Source organism: Ovis aries, chromosome 13 (genome assembly GCF_016772045.2).
Source record: "Ovis aries strain OAR_USU_Benz2616 breed Rambouillet chromosome 13, ARS-UI_Ramb_v3.0, whole genome shotgun sequence".
NCBI classification, from domain to species: domain Eukaryota; kingdom Metazoa; phylum Chordata; class Mammalia; order Artiodactyla; family Bovidae; genus Ovis; species Ovis aries.
In genome coordinates, this window is record NC_056066.1 from 75,061,586 (window position 1) to 75,075,498 (window position 13,913).

Here is a 13,913-nt window from a genome sequence, read left to right on the forward strand (position 1 = left end):
AGACACTGCCTCAGGGGAGTCCTGGGTGTCACACCTCCATTTTCGAGAGAAGTCTGCGCTGTGAAGCTGAGCCGGCGGCAGAAGACCTCGATTCTAATTCCTCCTGGGCCCAGAAGTTCTGGGGGCCTCAGGCTACTCACTGCCCCCTCCTGGGCCTCAGTTTTCCCAGTCTTAAGACTGAGCATGGGACTCAAAGTCATTCTTCAGGCTTCTTCTACAGCAGGGATTGGCAAACTCCAGCATGCAGGTGGAATCCTGATTTTGCAGGAAGCATTCCCTGGAACACGGCCCCGCCCTTTCGCTTCTGTATCTCTGTCTGTGGCTGCTTCCCTGCCACAAAGGCAGACTTGAGGAGCTGCGACAGGGACAATATGGCCCCCCGAACGGAAAATATTTACTATCTGGTCTTTCATGGAGAAAGTCTGTCGACCTGTTTCTAAAATATTAACGTTCTCCTGGGCTTGATGGGCTGGGCTGTTCTGGCTCTGATCTGATTAGACCAACTCCTAACAAGTCCCTCTACCTGGAGGCACCAGGGCGGGTCCTGCTCCCAGGACTCTGCCTGGGTCTGGCCGGTGCCCGGAGACGGGCGGTTTCCGGAGCCAAAGCCTGGTGCGGTGGCGCCACCTACTGTGAGTGCTGGGCGCACTGGGGCCCAGAAGGACCACCTGCCTGCCCGCTCCCAGGCAGGGCAGCGGCGTAGAGAGCAGCATCTCCTCTTCTCTCTCTCCATTTTATAAAGAAGACTGCAGACTAGTGGGCAGGTGGGCGGAAGGCTCAGGTCCCAGAGGCCCATAACCCCTCCATACATGTCCTGTAGACACACGTGTAGACACACAGAGCTGGCTCTGAATTTTAGCATGCCTGCTCACTTAGGGTCTTGGCTCCATGGTTGTCAAAGGACTTTCAGAATATGTGCGAAAGTAGCATTTGATCTGCTACCAACATGACTCAGTCCTTAGAACACCTCTGAGATAACCATATCCCCATTCCACAGATGAAAAGACTGAGGTTCAGAGAGGTTAGGTAATTTGCTTAAGGTCACACAGTGAATGACGAGAGTCAATATTCAAATTAGGCTGTGAAAACACTACAGTCCCCAGAATATGAAACTCAGTACCTGTTCTTCGCTGCCTGCAGGTGTGGCGAGGCCCCAAGAGAGGGCTCTGGGGCTCCGACAGGAGATGAGACACATGGGCGAGTCCGCTGAAGGAGGCGGAAGCGGGGAGCCTGGGCCTCCCCGCCCCCACACCTCCAGGCAATACAAGGTGGCCAGTGGACCGGAAACCCTTTATTTCCAAGCTATAAATAGGTCTGCTTGCAGAGAAAGGACAGTCTCCAGGTGACGGGGCCCCAGCGTCCCCACCTCCCGTCCCTAACTGCACTGCAGTCCAAGCCCAGCCCCCTGGAAACCTGTCTTCTCTCTAAAATCACCATCCCGGCTCTCAGAGCCTGACGAGCGGCTGCAACAGCCCACTCCCTGCTCCTGCTGCGACACCAGCGCTGCTGGGCCCCTGCTCCGGCCAGGCCCAAGGCTGGCCTGGCGCCCACCTGGCATACCAGCTCTCTGCCCCGGCCCCAGCACCGGCTGCATGCCCTCCAAGGCCTGGCCCAGGAGATGCTGGGCCCACTGCTGCCCGGCGGCCAGGAGGAACCACCCGGGTCCCCAAGCCGCTGACTGGTCCCCCGGCTGCTCACTGCTGCCCCTGGGCCACGAAGTATTCCTCCTCCTCGTTGTCCTCGTCCTCCGGCTGGCTACTCCGGAGCAGCAGCTCCAGGTCGGGGTTGGAGCCCAGCCCCTTCAGGGGCTTAGGGGCACTGTCACCTGGGGACAGAGACAGCAGCATCACACACCCAGCAAGGGTCTGCCTGCCCTGGCCTGACAGGAGAGCGTGCCGAGGGACCCAGGCCCCCGCCCGCTCCCTGGAAATGACCCCCGCAACTTCTCGGAGGAGTGGCGGTTGCCAAATCACCAGGCGAACTCCCTGAATTAGAGGAACAGGCAGGGCAGGGGCAGCTGAACTGACCAGACCAGATTGCAAATGGCTTGGGGGGTCGAGAGCCACCTGCCTCCTCCTGGCAGGGATGGGCGGAGGGGAGATCCAGGAGGAGAGGGTCATCAGGAGACAGGCTTCCGAAAGGGGCTCTGGGTACCTCTGGCGTGCAGGGCTTTGAGGGCGATGTGCAGAGATATTCCCGAGAGGCAGAGGGCAAAGCCCAGCCAGTTCAGGAGGCTGATCTGGTCACCCAGCAGATGCGCTGCCAACAGCAAAGTGCAGACTTCCTGCAGGAAGAGAGGCAGGGAGGGGGCGTGCTCATGGCCAGGGCGGGGGGCGCTCCTTGGCAAGGAAGGTGGGGCCTGGGGGCGCCATCACACTACAGGGGAGAGGCAGACCTGCCCAAACTCCCTGCAATGCAAAGGGGGAAGCCTCCCTGAGTTCGGGGACCAGCCTGAGGCCTCCCCGGCTCTGTGTTACTGTGGACAGAGGGGAGGTGGTTTTTACAGAATTCTGTCTGGACTGGAAGAGGCAGACCGAATCCAGGCTGGGGACACACAGTAGCAAGTCCAGGCAGGAAGGACAGCTGCCCTTCCAGAAGCACCTGTGCACGGAGCACCTCTGGTGCCGCGGGGCGGGGTACAGTCACACTGGGCTCTACAGGACCCATTGGTCACAAGGTTCTTCGTAAGCAATGGGTGCAAAGGGGACTGATCAGAAGACATTCTGAGAAACACAGCTCATGCGTCATCACTGGGTGGGCGAGACCCTCAGGGAGCCCTGTGCTGCTGGTTTCAGGGAACACTGTTCCAGGATCAGGATCTGCCTGTCCACTGCCCTGAGCAGGAAGCAGTGAGTGATGATGGGGGGAGGAAGGGGAGAGGAGACGGCTGGGGCTCCTAGACAGCAGTAAAGGCAGGATCAGCAGCCGCAGGGCCCTCGTGATAGAACCGTCCCTCACTGTGCTCCTGGCAGACACTGTCAATCAATCACTGCCAAGCACAGGACCCTATGCTGATGAGTCTGACTGGGGGCTTCTCAATCCTGACTCCAGGCTGCTGCCTCATGACCAGAGTTGGCTTTCTTGGTAAGATGTAAACATGTCCCAGGCCTAGTGGAGTCAGCCTGGCTACCTGCTAGCTGTATATCCCTGGGTAAGGGAAGCTCTTCATGTCTGTTTCCCCATCTGTGAAGCAGGGCTGTCCCCACTCTCCCCCTCCGCCCACTCCGGGCCATGGTGATGATGGACGGACTGCCAGGTGAGACAGGCACTTCCGTCTCTTCCCTGCAGGAGTCTGGAAAGCAGGAGCTGGGGCAGGAGCTGGGACACCCGCTGGAGACAGGCTTCCCTCTAAGACAGGACTGGGGTTGCCTCCAAGACTGTACCTTAAAAATGCCGGCAATGGAGAGAGTGAGGCTGGAGGTCCTGGAGACCAGGAGGAACTCAGAGAAGCCCAAACCAAAGGCGAGAATCCCGCCAAGGAAGAGGCTCCCAAGCACCCGCAGGAGCAGCCCTGTGTCCTGGAAACGGAAGATTTTCTCAGATGTGGACAAATGGAGACCTGGAAGCAACGGGGGGAGAGAGCGGGGGGCCACGTCCTGGGTGTGCCTGTCTGGGCGGCCTCACCCCACCCAGCCGTTGGGTGTGATCTGCCACGGCTACACCCCACCCTCCCTGCACCCGCCACCTGTCTGAGGCCCCAAATCCTGGGACAGGAGGCGTCAGAGAATCTCAGGCAGATGGCCAGGGACTTGGGGAAACCAGGAAGCAGGGCAGGCTGCCAGGGAGCCCGGGGGCAATACAAGCCAAGGATCCTAACAGGGACTGATGGAGGCTTCTGAGCCTCTGGACTAGAGCGGGGGCCGGGCACACAGCGGGCATTGGGCGGAAGCACCTTGCTCCTTCACACCCTGTGTACCACCTGTCTTTGGGGAGGAGGCGGCGGGGAGGGCTGTGACTTCCTGTGGCCTTGGCAGCTGAGACCCCATGGCCCAAAGAAGATGGGGCACCTGCTACATGAGAACTGTCAGTGCCCTGGGCCACTGGAGGAGGCCCTTCACTCCAGGTGGGTCCAGGGACAAAACTCCATCCATACAAACCTCCTCCATCTAACTACAGAGCTGTGGGGTGTAGCCGAGACATATGCCCTTTTCTGGACCACCGTTTCCCCACTGACAAAACAAAAGGGACTAGACTGGACAGTACAGTTTGATGAACAGTTCTCAAAAAGTAAACATACACACGTTCAAAGAGACGACAAAACCATGGCTCCTGTTCCAGAGATACCCACACAGGCCTCCACACACCAAGTTGTGCCCAGACTTTCAGAGGACCCTTGGGTCTCCAGCACTGCCCATCTGAGAGAACAGGAAAGGCTCCCGGGGGTAGAAGCCAGTGGGAAGGTGAGCCCTAGACACGGCAAATGGACACTCGTGGGAGCGGGAGGCTGGCCAAGGAGGCTTTTGGAGGGAAGCACTGAGGAGAAGCAGAATGTCGGAGTCCCCTGGGCACACAGCCTTTTGACGCAGGACATCGTGTCTGGTGCTGGGCTCGGCAGCACTGCAAAGGCGTCGGCAAATTGAAGGGAATTCGGGGAAGAGCAACATAAGTAATGAAGGCGCTTGGGGGATTAATTTACCAGAAAAGATTAAAGAAGCTAAATCCATGCAGCTTTGCTAAGTGATGACTACCAGGGGCTCTCGGGTGAGAGTTTGCAGAGATGGGGAAATGGTGTAAACATCTGGGAAGGGAGGGAGAGTGTGGCGCTTGGTGAGGGGCATAAGGAGGGGATGGAGAGAGATTTTAAAACAGGGGAAAAAAAAATGAGGCTACAGAGCACAAGTTTCCTGGACAACGGAGCTGCAGAATAATCTCCGAGAGGTTTGAGACGCTTCACTGCTTGAAACTTAAATGGATGTGGGACAGAATTCTCTGTGATGACCCTGAGGACAGAAGGGACTCTGGGAGGAAGGATTAACAGACAGAGGATGAAGACCAATTCCAAAACATCAGGGAGAGGAACATGGTGGCCTCCCCCGGCCCAGGCTAGACACATCCTTCTGACTCTTCCCTGGGAGGTGAGGCGGGGAAGGGGGAAGGAACCTGCCCCTTCCTCACTCCCCAGCTCCCTGACCGGGAAACAGCCAAGGCCAATCCCACACACTTCTCCATGCCTGAACCTCCTATTCCCACTTCCTGGGGTGCCCGCCCTCATCAGGGGGTCAAAATCCCATTCATTCTCCAAAAATGGACTGTCTGGGAAGCCTCAACTTGCCTTTCTGGCCCACCAACCTGGACATTCATGACTCTACTCCAACTAAGAGAAAGAGGGCATCGTGGTTAAGAGAGGGGCCGGCTGGTATATGAGCTACGGGGACCTTGAGCAAGGCTAACTTGACTTCTCTCTGCCGTAGTTTCTTTTATCTGCAAGATGAGGCAGTCCTAGTACTGGCACATGGGGTTTGGGGGGAGTATTAAATGAGTTAATATATTTAGAACAATCAGAACAGCCCTGGTATACTTTTAGCGCTGTGTGCATTTACCATCATTACCGCCTGGTGTGTTTTACATGTGACTTCTCAGTAGCATTTATCCTGCGAGATTCTAGCCCCCTGGTTTAAGTATCTGTCCAGACTCCAAACCAGGCACTGCCAGTGTCGGGACCACCATCACTAATCTCTGGAACCTCCGCAGCTACCACAGTGCTGGGCTCCGAGCAGAGATCAGAGCTCTGTGCCGAGGTCCCCCCAGGGTGGATGACCCCACGTACCTTCAAACACGGCAAAGAGAGGGAAGAGCCCCAGGAACATGAGTGGCTGCAGGTGGAACATGGTGTCTATGGGGTTCTGGAGTCCTGCACAAATGACTTGTGTGAGCCGTTGTGCCCGGCCTGGCCCGCCTGCACCCTGCCCGCCTCCACCCTGCCTGGTGCCCTGAGCCCACCAAGTTCCGCCTTCTGCAGGAGCATCTGGGTGAGGGTCCAGCGAATGCCGCCGATGAACGAGGCACCCAGCACCAAGGCGAAGCCCTCGATGTTGAACTGCGTCGACTTGTAAGTGAACATGAAGAGGCCCCCGGCGATGAGGAGGACCACCAAGACTAGCGCCGCACGCTGAAAGGACAGGGTCGGGGAGCAGCTGCAATCAACTCGGGGGTCTCGAGTTCATCACGCCTGGGAGACTGGGGGTCAGTGACCATCTTGGCTGCCCTTGGGGCAAGGCCTCCTACCTGCCCCACCCTGGGGTCCTGGCTGGTCCCTTCCCTTCGATGTTACCAGGGCTGACACCCAGTTGGCATGGACCCGACCCTGAAACATGGCAGGAGTGCTATCCTACAGCGGCCCTAGGTCCCCACGTGGCCCCCCCGCCCCCCCAGGACCCAGCACATGAAGGGCCCCGGCTGCACAGCAGGGTCCCCCCGGACCACTGCCCCAGCCCCACGTTCTTGAATCTCGTCTTCCGCAGCCACCGCGCCTGCCACACCGGTCCCTAAATCTTCTCCAGCAGCGCCCCGGGTCTGTCCCCAGGGACAGAGCGCCACTGAGCTGGGCTTGCCTCCTTGGTCACAAGCAGGGAAGCCACTGAGCAGCTCCTGCTTTCTATTCTTAGCATCAGTGGGGGCGGGCGGGACGCAAGGAAAGCTGGGGCCTCACCAGCTCCTCCAGCTTGAAGATCAGAGAGAAGATGAGGATGAAGAGGACGGCTGAGGACTTGGTCATCGTGTACCTGCAAGGGAGACGTCCCCGTGACGTGCTGCTGGAGCCAGCGACACAGACTTACTGCCAGGAAAGGAGCCCACGCGGCGCCACCAGGGGGCCGGAGGAGGCCAGGGGAGACCCCTGACCTCCCTGAGGGCCGCAGGCCCCGCGCGATACAAAAGACCAAAGGAGGGAAGCGAGTTGTCTGGGTTGACACGCGACCTTTAATCGGAAGGAATTTCTGACTCGGAGGCCTCTGATTATCACCAGAAAATAAAAAAACTGAGCTTCCCGAGTCCTGTGATTTACAGGCTCTTTAGTGGAGATCAGGATTAAGGAGGGAAGAGAGAAATGGAGAAAGAAGGGGCAGCCACACACAGCTCGCTGAAGCGCAGAACCTGAGATAAGCAATAGCTGCTCCCTCTGCTCCGTGCCCCCTTCCCCGCTGCCTGGCAGGGACCTGGCAGGGAGGTGCAGCCCCCTGCCCCAGCCTGCTGGACAGATGGCCAGAGGGCCCAGTACTCACAGCGAGACGGTGATGTAGAGGAAGCTCCAGTTGGACAAGCCCACATCCAGCGCCGTAGCCAGTGCTGCGGAGACATGGGGCACGCGTGGGACACCCCGCCCGGCTAGGAGCCCTCCTGGAGCTTTCTTTTCCACCCAGCAGCTGAAGGGTTAACTCCTGGCCCCACGCCCCTGAAGCAGAAGGGGCTGCAACATTAGGGCAACAGTCCACTGTCTAACCGCTTCCCATTTGTTGGATATTAACGAATGCCACGCCCACCCCATGAGGGAGGGGTGGGTGTCCACCTGATCCTGGGGACCCCTCACTGGAAACTCTGCAGACTGGCTCCTGCCTCCCTCGGGATGAAACACACTGTCGTCCATCCCCCGCCGCCACCACCAGGACTTGGTCCTCCAGTATCTGAGCCAGCTGCCTTCTCAGTTCCGCTTCCTCTCCCGACAGCTGAGTGCTCAGCTTCCGGAGACACTTTCAGTTCCCTGGCAGATCTGCCCACGTACCAAGCCTCTCCTGGAGACACTGGGGCCTCCCCTCCGAGGGGACCCGCGCCCCCCTCAGGTTTCAGCCCACAGCCCCCCACTCCTGGAAGCCCTCCCGCGCGGCTGCCAGCTGGTCCCTCCCCTGGGCTCCGTGGGCTCCTGCGCCTAGTCGCAGGGCCGCCGTGATGTGCCCTCTGACCACCGTCTCCAGGCCGTGATGCATGTGTTCAAGGGTGTGCCGCGTTCAAGGGTGTGGGAAGGTCGAGCCACTGCACCTCCCCCATCCCCGCCCGCCCCCCATGAGGCAGCAGTGGGGGTGGGGAGGACTCCGTGAGGAGTGACCCCGGAAGGGCTCAGCTTCATGCCTTCCTTCCCCTCTGAGCTGCCCCCTCCCTCCGGCCCACAGGCAGGCACGTACCGGTGGGAGCCACTCTTCTGAGGTAGTCGGGCCAGCTCAGCACCACGCGGGCCCTGTGGCTGGAGCACTGAACCAGGGCCCTGGACAGGGCGGAGAACAGGAAGATCACAGCCAAGTGCAGCATCGTCATGAAGAGGGGGAAGTGGAAGCTCTGGGGGGCCCAAGCACAGATGGAGCGCCTCCGTGACCGCCCGCCCCTGGCCCCCGGCGCCCCCCACCCCTGCTGGCCTGGCTGCGGGTTCAGGGGCCTCTGCAGTGTTTGAGGGGCCCTCTGACCCACCACGTTTGCCCTGGCTCACTCCCCAGTCTCCCCCTTTCCTGATGCCCCTCCATCCCGGTATTTCAGGGGACTCCCGGCGAGGCCCTGTCCCAGCACTGGTGTGGACTGGCTCCCAGCCTGGCTGGCTGAAGCCCGTGCCTCCCCGTTGCTAAACATCAGGGGGCGCCGCGGCCCCCCGCATACCTTGGTCAGCCACTTGTTGTAGAAGGTGATGCCGATGGAGAAGCAGTAGTAGAGGAGCACGAGCCCCAGGGTCAGCACCGCCCTCCACACGAAGGCCACGTCGGGGGCGCACCTCCCCATCCGCAGACGCTGGCCGGCAGGGGCAGCAACCACCTCTCGGGAAGACGCCCCGCGGGAAGGGCCGGTCGGGCTGGGCCTGCGACTTTCAGCAAGCACGCCTCCCGGCTGCCGCTTCCATGATCTGGAATCGTCTATGGAGCCCCAGGGGCCGTCCTCACCTTCGGGGCTGGTGGCCTGAGCCAACCCTCTCCATGATCAACGGTGGACGCGGCTCGCTGGACCCCAGGGCTGAGACTAGAAAGAGGAAAAGGGCCGTGTCGGTTGGCTGGGGCAGGGGGAGGGTGACTCAATGCGGCCACCCCGGCCCTGCCCTGCAGGGAGCAGGGGTGACCCAGCCACGGGACTCCCCGCAACCTGTTACCTCCACTCTCCTGTCGCCTCGAGCTCTTCTCTGTGAATTCACACCAAAGTGACCTTTTAAAAATGCAAATGTGATCATGCCAGAGCAGCTGCGGCCCTTCAGCAGCTGTCAGGGCTCTTAAAGCAAGACCAAGACCCTCCCCTGGCTAAGGAGGCCTGCCCCGTGGCTGGGCTCTGGGTGCCCTGTCTCACCCAGGGCCTGCTTTTCCCTAGGCACATCCAGCTCTTCCCTGCTCCTGCAGGGAGCCGAATCTCTGCACGCCCTGCATTCCCTCCTCTGCAGGTTCTACTGATCATCAGCTCGGATGGCTCTTCCTGGGGGAGCACTGCCTCCACAGGCCCCCCGAGACATGGCTGCTGCCCTACTCCTCCGACATCACATGTGTGCCAGGCCTGAGAGCCGGCTGTGTGCCCCGTCGTCAGGTGGTGAGCCCCAGGCACACAGGAGGTATGGTGTTCACGACAGCTTATAGCCACCTGGCACCCTATGTTCGCTATATGGTTCGATGAGAGAGGGCAGGTGATTTTCAGGGGACAATCTGGTCTTCGAGGCACTGAAAATGAACCAGAAAACTAATGCCTCCTGTGCCTTAGCCTCTAACAACTACTGTCAAAGAGGCAGTGCCTGCCTTCAAGTCTCAGCCAAAGAAAACCAATAAAACCAAGCCCTGCCTCCTTATCAATCCAGCCAAGCCTAATGAGTGTCCGAAGTGTGCAGGACCCGGGTCGAGTGTGACCCACCTGCAGCCCCATCTGTGTGTCTCTCCTTCCCCATGCTCCTCCCTGCTGAAATGCCACCTCCTTCTGGAAGCCTTCCGAACATATCTTACCTCCCCCACCCCCAGTCCTTTCTAAAAGGAAAGCACTCGGTTCTGTACTCTGAAGCCTGGCTTACCATGTCCCCTCCCCATTGTGGGAGCTGGTGCAAGGCGTGGCCCGAAGGACATCAGAGGCTGTGGTTCTCTTTGGGAAATTCTGGAAACCTGTGCTCCCCACGTCAGACTCCTTCACGTGGCCAGAGTGGAGCACGCGGGCACCAAACCCACCTCTGACAGAACTCCAGGCCCATGCTCCTTCCTCTATACCAAGGCTTCCCAACTGTGGCATTAGTGCTATTTGGGGCTAGATAATTCTTTGCTGGGAGAAGCCCTGTCTGTGCACGGGAGGATGTTAAGCTGCATCCCTGGTCGTTGTGCACTAGGGGCCTGGACCATCCCTTCCCCGCAAGTTGGGACGACCAAAAATGTCTCCAGATGTTGCCAACTGTTAACCTGGGGGTTGGGGGTGGGAACCGCTCCCCCTTGAGACTGACTGCTAGGTCCCACAGGCAACTGCGGGGCCTGTTGGCACTAGGGGAGCTATCTCTTGGTACTCCCTCTCCCTGGTTAGCCCTGGGCTCCCACACCAGGATGGTCAGCACCCTGCTGGGAATTGATTTCTTATATCTCCTGGCTTCTGGAGTGGTTCCAGCTCCAACAGGCTCCAACACTGCCACGCAGGTGCTCCCTCCACTGTTCAAATCCTGCCCTTCTTTCAAGGAGCCAGCCCAGGCCCGCCACCTTCGGGAAGTCCCCATGAGGACCCCAGCCCACAGGGAGCACCTTTTCGAAAGTTAACGAGGCCCCTCACTGGTGTCCCTGCTTCCAATTCCTCCTACAGCCTGGAGGCAGCCATCCAGCTGCAGAGGTGGCCTGAGCACAGAAAGCAGACCAGGCCCTCACTGGGTTAATCCCAACTCCTCAGCAGACCCGAGGGGAAGGCCTCCCAGCCTCCGGCCTCTGCCAGCTTCTGCAACCTCATCTTCTCCTTCCCACCCCCCACCCGCCACGCTGGCCCCTGGCCATTTGTTCAACACATCAGGCCTGCGTCCTTTGTATTCGCGGTCGCAGATCTTTGCTTGGTTGAACATCTTGGGGCCTGGGGCGGGGTAGGGGTGTGGGGAGGGGGGCGTCTAATCCTGGTGGCACCTCCCACTGCCTGACGTTTCCTTGTTTGTCCACGTGTTTACCATCCACCCCCCGACTCCCACCCCACGGCGGGATGCGGCCTCTCCAAGTGCAGGGCCGGGTCCGCGCGATGCCCGCCTGGGTCCCGCCGCGGGGAAAGAGCGCGGAGGCCCGGGCCCCTCCATGACTGCGATACCGAGGCCCGGGAGGAGCATGACCCGGGCGGGCCCCGCGGCCGCGGCGCGCGGCGCCGAGCCTGGACCCCGCTCACAGCCCCGCCCTGGTCCCCCTCCAACCCCGGGAGCGCGCGGAAGGCCCGCCGCGCGCCCACTCACCTCGCACCGCCGGCGCTGCAGGCCCGGATCCTCCTGCCGGAAGTTCGAGGCCCACTGCCGCCACTGGGGGGCGCTTCTGCCGGAAGCCTCTGGGGGTGGGCCCGGGGCCAGGGGCGGGGCGTGTCGGGGGCGGGGCGGGGCGTGTCGGGGGGCTGGTCCTCCCGTGTGGTCTGCGAAACCGCGTGCTGCGCGCCCTGGCTCCCCAGGAATCCGGCCTGAGCATCCCCCTTGGTTGTGTCTCCTGTTGTCAACCGAGATCCTGGTCAACCAAGGTGCCTGCTGCAAGAGCCCTGCGCACCGCTGGCAGCCAGGAAAAGGTCACCTACTCATATATTGAAGTATTTACCTTATTCCAACCCAGTGCTGGGCAACCATGGAAATGCTTGTATCTCTCCTGGGCTTTTTCCTATGGGAGCTCAACCCAGCTAGGGAGTGATATCGGAGGCATCAGGTTTCAGGACTTAGAAGATCCGTTCAGTTCAGTCGCTCAGTCGTGTCCGACTCTTTGCTACCCCATGAATTGCAGCACGCCAGGCCTCCCTGTCCATCACCAACTCCTGGAGTTCACCCAAACTCATGTCCATTGAGTCAGTGATGCCATCCAGCCATCTCATCCTCTGTCGTCCCCTTCTCCTCCTGCCCCCAATCCCTCCCAGCATCAGTCTTTTCCAATGAGTCAACTCTTCGCATGAGGTGGCCAAAGTACTGGAGTTTCAGCTTTAGCATCATTCCTTCCAAAGAACACCCAGGACTGATCTCCTTTTGAATGGACTGGTTGGATCTCCTTGCAGTCCAAAGGACTCTCAAGAGTCTTCTCCACCACAGTTCAAAAGCATCAATTCTTCGGCGCTTAGCTTTCTTCACAGTCCAATTCTCACATCCATACATGACTATTGGGAAAACTACAGCCTTGAACAGACGGACCTTTGTTGGCAAAGTAAAGTCTCTGCTTTTGAATATGCTATCTAGGTTGGTCATAACTTTTCTTCCAAGGAGTAAGCATCTTTTAATTTCATGGCTGCAGTCACCATCTGCAGTGATTTTGGAGCCCCCCAAAATAAAGTCTGACACTATTTCCACTGTTTCCCCATCTATTTCCCATGAAGTGATGGGACCAGATGCCATGATCTTCGTTTTCTGAATGTTGAGCTTTAAGCCAACTTTTCTACTCTCCACTTTCACTTTCATCAAGAGGCTTTTTAGTTCCTCTTCACTTTCTGCCATAAAGGTGGTGTCATCTGCATATCTAAGGTTATTGACATTTCTCCCAGCAATCTGATTTCAGCTTGTGCTTCTTCCAGGTCAGCGTTTCTCATGATGTATTCTGCATATAAGTTAAATAAGCAGGGTGACAATATACAGGCTTGATGTACTCCTTTTCCTATTTGGAACCAGGTTTCTCAAGAGGAAGGTCTGGTGGTCTGGTATTCCCATCTTGGGAGAGAATAAATAGTAAACATTGGTGAAACATTTTGAGTGCCTGAAAATTTTATGAGCATGGTCTCAACTTTAGGAAGTTGAATAAGCAAGAACATCCCAGGCAGGAGAAATAAGAAGGCAAGGAGAAAGCTGGAGTCTGGCTTGAAACCTACTTGTTTACAAGAAGTTGACAAAAACTATGCGTTAGAAAAGTAGGCAAAAGGCAGATTGCAGTAGGCCCCAAAACGCCAACTGAGGAGTTGAGATCTTACCTGCTCTTCAGGATTCAGGAAAAGCGTTAAGACCACGCTGAGAGAGAGGACCATTTGGAGGCCAGAACCAGGCAGGCTACACAGTGGGGTTCAGTTAGGAACTTTTTGCTCTCCGTCTCCAGCCACTCCTGGATGGCTCACAGGCTGGCTGCAAACAGGAGTCCTTACAAGTGACCCAGCTGGGCTCCTTGGCCTCTCTCAACAGAAGGCTCAAGACCAGAGTGTAAGCAGTTCTTTATGCAAACCCCTGCTGCCCTGCCCCCGCCAGCTGGCATCAGCAGGCATTTGTTCATTTAGCACTTACACCAACACCTACAATGACACCGAGGCTCTTGGCTTCATTCAGTCAAGGCTGCATACACTTTCTGTGCCTTTTGAAAGCACTTGTCCTCACCCACTTCTTCCACAGAACCAAGAGGAAGCATGTCTCATCGCGGCCCTCATTCAAGCCTCCAGGCTACCAAGGCTGAGGTTTGGAGGACAGTGTGGAACACCAGCCGGCAGGCTGGGCACTGAGCACCGGCAACGCTCAGGGTGAAGAACATGTCTTCCTTGTAAGGCACAAGTGCTCGAGCTGTTTCTTGGCTGTGTCCCTCCCTGGCAGGGAGAAGAGGGAGGTCATGTCCCCAGCGGTATACAGGATCACTTTTTCCTGGTGAGAGAGTCTATGAGCATCCTTAGCCAGCAGGCAGGTGTGTGTGTGTGTGTGTGTGTGTGTGTGTGTGTGTGTGTGTGTGTGTGTGTGTGTGTGTGTGTGTGTGTGTGTGTGTGTGTGTGTGTGTGTGTGTGTGTGTGTGTGTGTGTGTGTGTGTGTGTGTGTGTGTGTGTGTGTGTGTGTGTGTGTGTGTGTGTGTGTGTGTGTGTGTGTGTGTGTGTGTGTGTGT

The 13,913-nt window shown here is 58.4% G+C and overlaps 1 protein-coding gene across 4 annotated transcripts; it reads right to left on the bottom strand.

The window, feature by feature from the left end:
• Window positions 1-1,273: 1,273 nt before the first annotated feature.
• SLC35C2 (solute carrier family 35 member C2) lies at window positions 1,274-11,376 on the bottom strand. Of its 4 annotated transcripts, none has more exons than XM_027977268.2 (11): window positions 11,339-11,376; window positions 9,059-9,111; window positions 8,578-8,931; window positions 8,115-8,265; window positions 7,221-7,284; window positions 6,650-6,722; window positions 5,941-6,109; window positions 5,768-5,851; window positions 3,384-3,559; window positions 2,155-2,284; window positions 1,274-1,825 (listed from the first exon to the last, which is right to left on the bottom strand). In XM_027977268.2, the coding sequence occupies exons 3-11, from the start codon at window positions 8,695-8,697 to the stop codon at window positions 1,695-1,697; spliced, it is 1,098 nt and encodes a 365-aa protein (XP_027833069.1). In that variant the 5' UTR covers window positions 8,698-8,931; window positions 9,059-9,111; window positions 11,339-11,376; the 3' UTR covers window positions 1,274-1,694. The 4 variants fall into 4 exon arrangements, with proteins under 4 accessions (XP_027833069.1, XP_042086149.1, XP_027833070.1 ...); XM_042230215.1 differs by having other exon boundaries at window positions 9,953-11,376; XM_027977269.2 differs by lacking the exon at window positions 9,059-9,111.
• Between the last annotated feature and the right edge of the window lie 2,537 nt (window positions 11,377-13,913).